Below are 13,528 nucleotides of genomic sequence, written 5' to 3' on the forward strand. Positions count from 1 at the left end.
ATGTTTCTGCCAGGGTTTGTACCTTTCTACATAATGCAAAAGGAAGTAATTACTTTTTGTACTGAAAGATTGAAGGAATTACTCCCTTTCAGATATGCAAAGAATTTGGCTATAGGAAGAATTAAAGATGATAGCTTCTCTTGACCAATTTTTTTCTGATATTCAAACCACGCAAGTAAGTTTTAACAGTCTTAGTTTTCCAGTCATTTAGTTCTTCACTTGACAGCTACAGAATTCTGAAGAGAGCCACCTCTCTCTGGAAGGAAGCTTTTTCAATTTGTTACATGAAATTAAGTTCCTCTCAAGCACCTAAATTCAATTACTTTCAGGTAATGCCCACAGCTAACATCTTTTGGAGTCCAGTTGTCTGACAGCCTAACCTCACGGAATTCAGTGGATCTAAGCCAACAGTAAGCGAATAAGTACCACACACACTTCAGATAGACATTACACAATGTAAAAGACTAAGACAAACGTCTAAGATCATCTTTTTGAGATCAAATTACACTTCACTGATCTAGGTAAGCAAACTGACTAGTCAGAAGATCAGATGAACTAGAATAGGTTACCTTGAGAAGGTCAGTAGCGACTGCCTTGGCTCCCTACTGTTTTACCCAATTAAAAAGAAAACCGGGGGGGGGGGGGGGGGGGGGGGGGGGGGGGGGGCACCAAACTTCAAAAAAAAGACAGCAAGGTAAAAAAATTAAACCACAAAGAAAAATGAGATGTGACCTACCATAACACACAGACACCCAAACAGAAACAAATTCAGAAAACAGTTACTCCTCATTTCAACCAACATCAGCACAGTTAACCCCATTCTTCTACCGTTCTCCAAACTCATTTAAACCAGACTTACAAAGCAGGTACATTTTAAACTCTTTGGCAGAGAATCAGTTCTGTAGTACTATTTTTGTTTTATATGAGACTGGGCAAAAACCTTGTTAAAATTCTAACAGAATTCAAGTTTTAATGACTGCAAGCTTATGTTCTGTATCACTGAAAACTATAGAGTAGTTTCCATTTATTGCCATTTCTCATGTCTACAAAAGTACAGGCCTACCAGTAAGAAGATCAATATATTAAGATTTTCAACAATGTTCTGAGAGACCTAGCACAATTTTATTTTCATAATAAATATTTTAACAAGTAGCACAATGCTAATTTACAGTATGAGCTTTCAAAAAAGAGTGTAGGAGCTCTAAGGAAATACAAGCTCTAAGGAAACACCTATGGGCTCTTTATTCCATTATTGAAGGTGTGCATTGTCTGCCAGCTAGCTTATATTTTACCTCATTTCTTAAAAAAAATACAAGTAATGGTAGAGTTTCCTAGCTTTCTAGTACCCAATCACTAATGACTTCTACCTCAAATCATCTTCTTAAAGAAGGAAAGCATTCTACAGTCTTATCAATGGAGCACTGAAGTACAAAGTAAAAGATAACAAATTGCACAAACAAGCCTGTGGATAAGCCATGAATTCTTATGTCTTTGCCTCAGCTAGCCAGTTCATCTACCAGTTCCTCTTGCTGCTAGTGCCTGCTTTTAATGACACACCATTTTACTTGCATAACACAGCTTTTACCAACTTGCATTGGATTTGTCTAGCAGTGTTTTCATAGCAGGAGAGGGGTCCACTGGTATGGTTCCTGTAAGACTTCAACTATCTCCCCACCCCCAAATTGGATTGTCTCTGGCCAAGGCGAGAAAATTTAGAAGGGGGGGAAAAAATTCGTTAGGCAAGTTCTTTTGTTTTGGAGACGAGTGAGACAGGAGAGAGAACCGTGTGGATACTGAGGTCAGTGAGGAAGGAGGAAAGGGAGATGTGCCAGAGCAGCCTTCCAGTTCTGGCCAGTGGTGATATGGCAGGTTGAGCCCTTGCAGTGTTTTAGAGATCTAGAGTAGGGCAAAATCCTAACTGCAGCCTGCAGAGAGATCTCATGCTGCAGCAGCAGCAGCAGACTGCTCCCAAAGAATGTTGTTAACACTGAGAGAAGTCTGTGCTGAAGCAATTGCTAGGTTCAAGAAATTAGGAGAGGACTGTCTCCCATGGGAGAGACACCGTGTTGCAGCAGGGGGAGACTGCGAGGAATTTTCCCCCTGAGAAGGAAGAAGTGGCAGAAACACAGGAAGGACTGACCACAACCTTCATTCCCTGCCCCCACCTACCACTGGTGGGGATGAGATAGAAAATCTAAAAGCTGAGCTCAGGAAAAAGGGAAGGGTGGAGGCAATTACATTTTTTTAAAGGTCCAGTTCTTAAAAACAGAGGCCAGTTTCTCATTGTCCTGCTGTGATTCAATTTGTAGAATGGTGGTGCTGGTTCTGTTTAAATTAAATTGATTGTTTCCCCAAGTCAAATCTGTCTTTGCCTGTGACCAAAACACAGAGGAGTGAGCCCTCCCTTGTTCCCTTGAACCTTTTGTGGTATTTTCTCCTCCCCATTCCACCTAAGAATAGAAGTGAGCAAGCAGCTGTCAGGTGCTTTGTTGCCAGCTGGGTGGGCTTAAAAGACAACACAATTCTTCCCTCTTTCCCAGTAGTTTGCAATGTTTACAGATTCCAGAAAAAATTATCGTTAACACAGCGGTATCTCTCTTGCCACCGCTTATTCAGGATTTGCATGCAAGTCTTAGATAAGAACACAAAGTTTGCAAGTCAGCAATGTAGTAATCCAGCATTAGGGGAGAATTCTACAGGGAAAAATGTAAACTATCATTATGCAATCTACCTTTCAACTAACAAATTGCTGATTAATCTCTTACTGAGTCTCTATGGCAATAATTATTCCCCACAGCAAATAATGTCTGTGGCATTTAAAATTTCTCTCTCCCCAGCTGATCTGTCTGTATAACAGGGAATTCAGAATTTGTTCTAATTAAAAATCAACATATATGAATACAATTGCTTGAAAAATCCTTATTTACCAATCACAGTTTTACATTGTACAGTATGAAGAAGATTGCAGAGTTGTGTTGCTGTGTAGTACCTACCCCATATTCTTTAGCAGCCATGACCACTTTTGAAAGAATATCTTCTTCAACAAATGGCCTCACAGCATCATGGATAATCACTACTTCTGGTTTCTGGAGTAAATGGTTGGGAAGTTCACTCTCTGCAAATACTTTCAGTCCGTTGAAAATGGAGCGATGACGAGTTATTCCACCTTTTACTACCGTAACTCGCTGGTGGCCATATTTCTCAATGATAGACTTCATTGTTCCAACATTTTCAGGAGAGACCACCACAATTATGTCAGATATCCAACTTACCCTAGAAGAAACAGCACAAAACCAGAGAAAGTAGACATGAATGACTAAGTAAAAGTATAAATATCTCCATGAAACAAAGAAATTAATATCACAATAAATGCAAGCTGGCTAAATAAAACATCTCGCAACACACTCAAGTCCACATTTTCACGTGTGTATTAGCACACCAGCCAAAAAGAGAGCTACATGAGAGGATCTCTACTGATACATGGATGTCAACCAAAGTAACTGGAGTTTCGGGAAGGGACTTGCTTCAAATAACCAGTTTTCAGTTTCAAGTTATCCAGCTAGCTCTATAACTGAGGGATGATATGGGGGGAGGATGACCCACAACCCACAATATTAAAGTCAGTCATAAGTGAAGTTGGCTGAAGTCATACTTGTGACAAAGGAATTTAGGAATACAAATTACAGTCACATGTGGCATACTGTACTTCAACATAACACAAAAGCCATAATTCAAATCCAGTTATTTGTCATATTTACTAAATGCTATGTAGAGAACAAAGTTTCTTAAATTCTTTTATTTTCTTTCTGTCTTCACAGATGACAGGAGTTGCTTCTTGGGTTTGTGTTTGTTTTGTTTATTTTTTTAATATGACAGACAAATTTATGAGAGTAGCAACAACTACAAAAATAATTCACTGTTTACTATAATAAAATCAGTCATGTGTAGCCTACACATCCAGCCAGGAAGGGAGATAAGTATGGTATATTCTCTCAACTAAAACCAGTAGAACTACTGAAACTAAATCTACAGACATAAGACAGACTAAGGTACTAAATACTTCCAGTTAGAAATATATAAATAAGAAATATACAGTTCAGAAATAGAAAGGCTTAAACAATTGGCACTGCCTACAAACTATCCTTACTCCAAAAGTGAAGTCATCTGTGGTACAAACCACCCCCCTTGCTTTGTTGTTTCACATAGTTCATCTTCCACCCTGTTTTTGTAAATAATAGAACTCCATAGAAAATTAAATTACTTTTAAGTAAGTATTAAAAATCCACAGAAGTGCTATTAGCATTCTTCAAAAGAAAAATACTTGTTGTTATGTTCATTTTATTATGACCAAAGGCAGAAAATACATCACTTTTTAATTATTGAAGTTGTTCAAATGTAAAGTCATATGCTTCCAATTTCAGTTCAACCTGTCATTCTCCATGGGTTCATTACATTTTTTTCCAAATCTCTTAGATGGCATAGGCTAGCATAGGCTTACACTTAGCCAATTTAGCACCTCTTCATGACTTCAACTCAGAGGTAGAGCAAACTAATTGATTCATCTCAGTTCCTTCTTTTGAATTTATCAAGAGTCAGTCATATAAATAAAGCAAAACTCAAGAAAAGCTATTTCACACTTAAACAAGAACGAGAACTCTGCACTTCTACTTGCAGAAACCAGACAGTATGCACACTCACTGGAGATTGTGCAAGAGAAGCAGCAACATTTCCCATTCTGAAGTTAAACACAACAGATTATGAAGCAAATGGGTAGCACACAGCACTTTCCAATAAGAAGGGAAAAGAAGAGAAGTACTGGTCAGCCTCTGATAAATCTCTGCACGGGGTGAGTGGAATGGCTCAAGGCCTCCAGTGGTACAATACACTGAAAAGTGACAGGATGCGGTCACAGCTCCACCCTGTGTCTGGAGAAACACATTCATCAACTTGAGTATGTCCTCATACTCATTCTGGACTAATGTTCTATAATTAGATCTGACATTTAGAGATGCTTATTCATATATGACTATAAAAGTATCCTCTGTCTTAATTAGATACAGGAAGAGTTTATGCTTTGAAGCCTAACATGTCCCACCAAAACTCATGAAAAGCACTAATTCAGTAAAGTATGTTGCAAATTCTCATGAATGAGAACCATGCACAAAAGAGGTGCTTATTCTTTTAAAGATCTGTTTATGGAAATGTTGCAAAGCATTTTAATGAAGTGGAAAGACAACAGTATACACTCACTCTGTCAGTAAATGGATCCTTTCTTTACCTTTGCAATTTGACACACCCTTTTCTTCATAATGATTTAATACTACAATAGCAAGAAGCTCAGGACTTGATCAAAACCAGTTTTTAAAAAGTAAACATCCTTTCCATTCCACAACAGCAGTATTAGATCAAGATAATGCAAGCTTCAGAGAGATTCAGCACCAGCCATCAAGAAATTCTGAATACTGTGCCCCCACGTGCTTCAACAAGCACTAAATACAGAACATAAGCTGCGCTTCCACTGAACAGAGGCAGTAGTTCTAAAGTGGAATCAGGCGTGATCACATGAAACACAGGTAACAACCCGAGTTATAATCACTTTGTATCTGCCTTGGGAAGACCTCAATACTAGTAGAAAGAATACAATGAAGCAAAAAAGGACTACATTTTGGTTTCCTGCAACAGTTTCTTGTCCTCACCTACAGGCAGACCGATCAGCTGCCTTGTCGAAATAGTAATGTTTCATTAAAATTCAAACAACATACATTTACATTAACTGAGCCAGAACTCCAAGAAAAGGAGCTCATTAACTCAGCAACAGATTGAACTACTACATGACTTCCCAATAAACTGCAGAGGAAATTAAATAACCAATTAATTATGCTCTGAGACTCTATCACCTGAATGGCATGTGCTCAGGTACAAACGTGACTGGGGTTTAACCCTCTATCAGTTCACTCACCAACCAGTGCTGAGCCTGAAATCTGAGACAAGGCTTACATAATCACACTCTGTTTCTTCCCAACTCTAACTAAGAGCAGTGACAACTTATTTAACATACAACCTACTGAAATTTGGCAGTTGTCTCAGCAAAAGGCCAAGCATTTGTGAGATGGCTTTTAGTAGTCTAAGATACCATCTTTCACTGCCACAGAGACTCTTTTGATCAACTTATATTCAAGCACCAAATGAGAAAAAGAATTCCCAGGAACATGCATTTGCAGAATGCAAGCATGATTTCCTTTCTCCATAACAGCTTTGCTCATACTTTATTGAGGCATGCATGTATATTAACACATATCTATCTTTCATGTTACAAAATGGGAGCTGAAAAGTTTAATAGATACATTAAATAATTTTTCAGCATCTCACGTACAGAAGCCATTCATTTTTTTCCTGAAAGACATTATTCCTGATCAGTCAGACATGATAATAAAGATAACTTCACAAAGTCAAACAACTGGGTTGTTTGCTATGGTTATTTGTAGCTCATAAGCCATGTCAAGAACAAGGCCAGGATAAAAAAGAATTATCACAATAAATACATTTAACAAAATTGTAATTATGTGACCTGTAGAGCCAGTAAACATGCATCAGCCAATTGGGGAAAAAAATACTTGGCAAATAAACTACACAAGACACTTCCAAAGAGGCAATTCTTTGAAAGCTTCCCCAGGTAATGTTGTTGAGGTGTGTTTTGGGTTATTTTTTTAATATATCAGGCTACCTGTTTTAAGAGGCTACATTACAGTAAACAAAGCAAACAATGCTGTTAGAAAGCTTTATGGAGAAAATTTATTCTGTCAGTGAGCATATTAACTCTGCTTTCTTCTTTCAACAACTGGTAAAATATGGGCACAGCAAGAATAGAAGCAGCTTATTTGCCAGAGAACTATTTTTTTAAAACTCAACCTTGACTTCAGTCTGTTTTCCTCTCTATAGCTTTAATAAAACGTGTGCACATGTGCACACAGATCTACAATACCTCCCTGCCTCAGAAAAAGGGACAAACAAATATACAGCAACACACAAAAAAATAACCCTAGCTAGTACAGAAGCAAAAAGGAGGAATGCCATTCTAGTTATTGAACTTGATGCAAAAGCCTTGCATAGTTCGTTAAAGGCAGAAACAAATCCAATGGCAAAGCCAGCCATCTAAGTTCTCTAACACACTTTTATTGTCAAGGCAAGGCCTGACCTTCCTATCAGCATGACTGTAATGGCAATAAAAAAACAACCATTTCTCCTCACTCTATTTTTTCTCACCTCCTCTTCCTAAGGGCATCATCTTTGATGATTATTGGCAGGCCAATGTTCTACATGTAGTCATCCTATGCAACAGGATGTGCCGCTTATTCATTCATGTCTGCTCTTGTCTGCCAGTTTTTCCACATCAATATTTAAGATTTTTACTACTTGCAGCTGAACAGTGTAAAAAAATTTATCCTTTTCTCCTGCTTTAAAATCACATGCAAAGCAGCTGCAAATTCTTGATTTGCTCATGTATTTCTGTCTGTATGTTGCTACTGTTCTTCCAGCTTAAAAAACACTCAAATAAAGGTGCAGCACCTGAGACAACCAGTTCAATACAAGTCATTACAGGCTAATGAGTCAATGATTCATTCAATTACAGCAGGTAAAAAGAAAAAGACATCGGAAGAGAGTATCAAGCTGAACACAGAAAACCTGCCACTTCTGGGTGATAGATTAGGTGACAAACTGCAGTTTCTCAACCTTACATTTTTTGTGCCTACATTTGCACAAAGTAAGAACAAGGCATCTCCTTCACAGTTTGAAGAGTCAGAAGTGTTGAGGGGAAAATGGAAGCTATTCTGCGCTTTAGAGTACATCTGTTCCCAACTCTCCATGCATATACATACCAGCCAACATTCCAGTTCAGTACAGAGATGGCAGAAAGCTCTGCCTGCAAGAACACTGCCACCAGTTATGCACTCCGGAAGTTAAGCTAAGTTTTTACTCTCACATCTGACTTGGGATCACACTCCTAGTCAGACTGTATAGTAAGAATTCAAAATTCTAATATTTTTCATCTTTAGGACACAAATATAATACTGTTGCTCAAAGAACTGTTGGTTTTTTTTTTCAGAGCTTACTAGCAGAAAAAAAAAAAAATACTTTCCTATTAATTTCTTTCCCAGACCTCACTCTGTTCTCTCTTCCAGGTCTCCACTACACTGAGTGAGGATATTATTCTTCTCTGTAGATTCCCATGACATTTTGGCAAAAATTACAGCTGTGACAAACTGGATTGGAGGTTTTGCTTACTGATGTGTTTAGCTTTGTGACTGGCTGCTGTTGAAAGTTAAATAAAGACAACAAGCAATATTTCTTTCATAAATTAACAAGTGACCTGAGGGAAGCCTCTCTGTGTGGGAATGGAAAAATCCCAATATTGATGTTGTACAAGTTTCCATGACTAAAGAACTTTGAGAGATGTTGGCAATTCCATTTCTTTATACCACAATCCATTCCTCTCGATTTATTCTTTCGAAAATCTGGGGTTTCTTCTACTAGTTTCTGAAAAATATCCAGAACACATCTGACACTCCTCTCCTTTCTGCAGCTTCAAGTGACACTAGATACAAGACTTACATTATATTAACATTTCACAATAATGTATTAGCTGCCAGTCACATGCCTTGAACTCAACAGCCTCACAGAAAACCTGCTATCCTGTTACTCACATTCTTTGCTCCAACGAAGAAAAGTTATGCATGCAACATTACACTATGTGAGCTATCAGCTTCTGGTTCAATAAATATATCTTAAAGGGGACATTCAAGCTTCCTGTCAAAACAGTACATTCCTCCTTGAACTACAATGGATAATGCTGCATTGTAGGCCACAATTATCATGCTATTAAAGGTCAACCTTTTTTTGGAGGCCTATAGACACTATTAACACTATCTCGGAAGCCTGTGGCTGAACAGACCTTTTTCCAAGTTCTCTGGATAGCATTATCACTGCCTCCAACAGCTATTGTATGTAGCTCACCAAACCAGCCACTGCTGCTACCGAAACTCTCAAGCTTTGAGGCTGAGGGCCTCTAACACATCTCCAACAGCAGTGGAAAGTGACACAGCTTCAAGGTATTGGCAGCACTGGAGAGAAAGAAGAGCTGCCTGGGATGTCAGTGATAGAACCAGGTAGGGCCGGGAGACAGCACCCAGCACCTCTCAAATGAGCCCGCCCAGTCAGCAGCTCACCCCGGCCTGCACCAGGCCAACGTGTTCCCAGGCACCCTGTCACACTTTGATTGGGTGGTGAGGGATCCAGACCCCACCGAAACGCAAAACCAAACCCTCCAAGGGCCGGTGTTGCCAGGGAGACCCAGGGCTTGAGGAGAGAGTGGCGAGCTGCTGCCAGAGGTTTCCCAAGGACTGCGGAAGGGAAGGCCCGCAGGGAGCGGACGGGGAGCCGAGCAGCCCCTGCCTCGTTACCTCTCCATCGCCCGCACAGTGTAGCTGACGAGCGGCCTGCCTTGCACAGCGCAGAACTGCTTGGGAGTAGCGCCGCCCAGGCGCTCCCCGCTCCCGCCCGCCGGCAGCACAGCCGCCACCAGCGTACCGGCGGGCCCATCCCGGCTCCCGCTGCTGAGCTCCATCTGCGCGGGGCACCGCAGCCGCTCCACTCCTTGCCCTCCCCGCGCCCCCAGCAGCAGGAACGCTGCCGGGTCGGCCCAACCTCCCGCCCGCGTGTTTTATTTGCCCGCGATGTCCGCAATCCGAAGAATCCAGCGCCCGCCCGCCGGCCTGCCCTCAGCGCGGACTGGGCCCTGCTTCTCGCCCGCTCCACGCTAAGCGAGGCCCCGCAGAGGAATGCAAGCCTCGGCGCGGCACTGCTGCCCCGCAGCACGCGCCTTAGGCCCCACAAGCAACGCCCGGCTGCTCGGGGCACCGCGATAGGGACACGGCAAGCACACAGAAGCACAAGCGGCGTAGTACTGCCATTGGCCCTTTAAATGTGAATCCCCACATCGCATGCGCGGCCGGGCTAGGCTGAGCTGGGCTGGTCCGGTCCTACCCGCGGCGAGCCGGGGTGGATGGTGCTGGCCGAGGCAGGGGAACGCGGGCCTTGGGGCTTGTAAGCGCTTGTTAGGCGCTGCGGCGGGGCCGAGCCTGGCCGGGCCGTCCTGCTCTGCGTTCCCGCGCTGGGAGAGGCGGGGAGCCTCTGCTTCTCAGGGTCTTTTAGTCTGGGCGGGATCCCCTGCCTCGGCAAGGAAGTAGATACCTGATGTCGGGGAAGGCGGGCCGGGCCGGACCAGAGCCCTGCGTCTTCGCGCGAGCCCTGGCTGTGCTTGAGTGGCTAGGAGGGCCAACAGAGCTTGGCTTGCCTCAGGAATAGTGGCCATCAGTTCTAGTGATGTGATTGTCCCCCTCTACTCAGCACTGATGAGGCCACGCTTTGAGTACTGTGTTCAGTTTTGGTCCCCACACTACAAGAATGACACTGAGGTGCTGGAGTGTATCCAAAGGAGCTACTATTCTGGCGAAGGACCTTGATGACAAGTCTTATGAGGAACGGCTGAGGGAACTGGAGTTGTTCAGTCTTAAGAAAGGAGGCTGAGGAGAGACCTCATCTCCCTTTACGACTACCTCAGAGGTTGGGAAGTGGTGGGGGGTCAGTCTCTTCTCACCAGCAATAAGTGATAGGACAAGAAGAAATAGCCTCAACAAAGAAATAGCCTCAAGTTGTGCCAGGGAAGGTTCAGGTTGGATATTATGAAAAATTTCTTCACAGAAAGGCTTATCAAGCACTGGAATGGGCTGCCCAGAGTGGTGACAGTCACCAGATATTTGGATGTGTTTCTTGGGGACATAGTTTAGTAGTAATGGTTTAGCAGACTCTATGCGAGTGGTTGGACATGGTGATCTCAAAGGTCTTCTCCAACCTCAGCAGTGCTATGATTCTAGCACTGCTGCTCCCCAGGCTGGCTGGGGATGCCTGCCAAAATCTGGTTTCCCTTAATCCTAGGAGGGAGAAGTGGTAATAGCCATAGTTGATTCACTGAGAGAGGCTGATATGTGCCAGCTCACCCTCCTGTGTTCCTGTCGGCAATACCTGAGACAGGTTGATGGCAAAATTCATAGGGCTGGTAGCCATCAGTGGCAGAGGAGGCACAGCCTGGGTAAGAGTGGGCTTGCTAAGCAGGGCATTTGTAATCAGCAAATAGGCCCTAGGTTGGTATATCTGGCTTTGCTGGACATCTTAGGCTGTAACTGAGTGTATAATACTATTGCTACACTCTGTCCTCATCTGGAAGTTTTGGACATTGTGCTATAAAGACAGCCTTGCAAGTTTGAACTGCTGTGGGCCTATTGCTGCTCATCAGGGAGATATGAGGGCCAGACACTCCAAAAGGGAAGAGGAGATTGGAATGGAGCATGGAACTAAGGCAGGCATGAACAGATTCACCAACAAGGAGCCAAGATGCTAAGCATGAATCAAGATCAGGGTTAGGCTCCTGGGGTCAAGCATAGTCCGGTGACCACCTGGCATGGTCTCAGTGAGGCCGCAGGTTCCAGGGCAAGCCAAGAAGCCACACCAGTGAGTGCTGCTGAAGGTCAGGGAGGCACCAAACAAGGTGCAGATATAAGGGACCAACAATAACACATAAAAGTATCTCCCAAGAGAAAAGGAAGAAAGGAGGGTGAAGCCTTTGGCTCTAGCATTCTACATATCAGCCCCATGGAGCATGTTTCCAAAAGTTTCTGTAAGGAACAATTGTGGACATTGAAGGAAACAGATGTGAAAGAGAGGAAAGAATATGAGTTATACAGATTGCTGAAGGACTTCTGGAATGGAGACCTTTTTTACCAGTGAAAGCATTAGCTAGAAGTTGAACTGCTGTCCTCTAAACAAGTGTTGGTGTCATTGTCTTCAGTACTGTTTATCAGGTGAGATTTTCTTCTTTTTCTTTTTTTTTTTAATCCATTGACTCAGAAACTGTGTTTACCTGTTTCTTTTCCTTTTCAGTGGGTCTTATATTTTCTTTCCTTGAGAAGTATTTCTCTGCACCTAATTCCTGACTGCTGACATAGGTTTGTCTGTTGTCTCTTTTCAGGACTTCCAGGTTTGCCCTGACTTTTCCCTACTGTGCAGATTGCTGTCTGTTTGGCATCTCTTCTTTGCCATCAGATGCCCTGAATTAATTTTCCTTCTAAAGGTAGGCACTTCCAGCATCCACAATCATTTTGGACCTCATAGGTTCCATTATTCTGACTTTTTCTTGCAACAGTTCTGTACAGATGTGTTCATGACAAGTTGTTCCACAACATTCCCAGTTTTTTCTTCTTCTTTTTTTTTTTTTTTCCTCCAGTGTTACAGACAGTCTGAATTCCTGACTCAGGTCTTTATCTTTCCATTTCATAAAGAGCACAGACATTCATCTAGTCAGCTGTAGCTGATTTTCCAGGAGCAAAATAAAGTCTATTTTTTTTGGTTTCCATGGCTTCTCCCACTGTACTAAGGTTCTAAGGAGTAACTGAGTAGGATATCCACAAACACAGCCTTCAGAATTATTTTCCCCTTCCTTCTTGAAATGGTTTTGCACTGCTTCCCCTGCTTCACCAGTTTCCTGTGCTTAGTACCTTAGAGCTGATGATCTCCAAGGTCCCTTGCAACCCAAGCCATTCAACAATTCTATGATTTAACATCACCATCAAATTATGCCATGTCTTAGCATGAATTAAGAAAACCTGGATTTGGGGGTTATGTGTTTTTAATACTCACTTGATAGTAACATACAACAAGGCACAGTGGCATTTTGTGACTACATCATTTGTTTCAGTTCCAGTCCATTTGTATTTTTATTGACTCTGCCTAATAATTTGGTTACTGTGCATACAGGTACATGCTCATACACAAACAGTTGAAGTGAGATACAAATTCACACATACTGGGAGAACAATTTTACACAGTTTTTAATTGGCTAAAGAGGGACAGAGGCAACATTTTTGCCTCAAAGCAAGCAAAGAGCTGCCTAATCCATCATTTCTGTGCAAGGGTATAATAACATCTGAAACCACAGTAGTAGTTTTCAATTAAGCAGTAAATATGCCAATCGTATGTTTGAAGAGTAGAAGTCTTTTCTTCTTTTATTGAAGAAAGAAGATACCTACAAAGTGGAATCAAGTTGCAGAAGTTAAATTCACCTAAAAGTTTAACTTTTTTGGAAAAAGAAGATATATCTGTTCTTATGACTGAAACTTGCAATGGTGTTTCCAGAGAGAATTAAGTTATTGGATAGGTAGGAATCATACTGAAGGGTTTTGTGAAAAAATAGTGAAAGAGTAAAATTCCTTAATTTCAAGTTGCAACTGAGTCTTCTGTAAATGTGGTATAAATTAATTGAAGAATGGTCTCTCCCTTTCTTTAAAATAATTGCTAAGCTCTTGAAGTATTTTGGTTTTAATGCAGGCAAGATGAATTTACCTTTTCTTGACCACCAGCAGAATTCACTATTGTGTGTTTTAAAGGGACATGCATGCAATCAAGGAATATTTTGAAA

The 13,528-nt window shown here is 41.8% G+C and overlaps 1 protein-coding gene across 2 annotated transcripts in view; it reads right to left on the reverse strand.

The window, feature by feature from the left end:
• The window catches only part of CRPPA (CDP-L-ribitol pyrophosphorylase A), a 102,255-nt gene extending 92,424 nt beyond the window's left edge, over positions 1 to 9,831 (reverse strand). The window contains exons 1-2 of one of the 2 annotated variants that reach the window (XM_054161146.1): positions 9,586 to 9,831; positions 2,994 to 3,273 (exon numbers count right to left, since the gene is read on the reverse strand). In XM_054161146.1, coding sequence (XP_054017121.1) covers positions 2,994 to 3,218 — 225 coding nt within the window. In that variant the 5' untranslated portion in view covers positions 3,219 to 3,273; positions 9,586 to 9,831. Of the gene's footprint in view, positions 1 to 2,993; positions 3,274 to 9,458 lie in introns of both variants that reach the window. The other variant, XM_054161145.1, reaches the window with a different exon arrangement.
• Between the last annotated feature and the right edge of the window lie 3,697 nt (positions 9,832 to 13,528).

The sequence above is a fragment of the Dryobates pubescens genome, chromosome 4 (assembly GCF_014839835.1).
Source record: "Dryobates pubescens isolate bDryPub1 chromosome 4, bDryPub1.pri, whole genome shotgun sequence".
NCBI lineage: Eukaryota > Metazoa > Chordata > Aves > Piciformes > Picidae > Dryobates > Dryobates pubescens.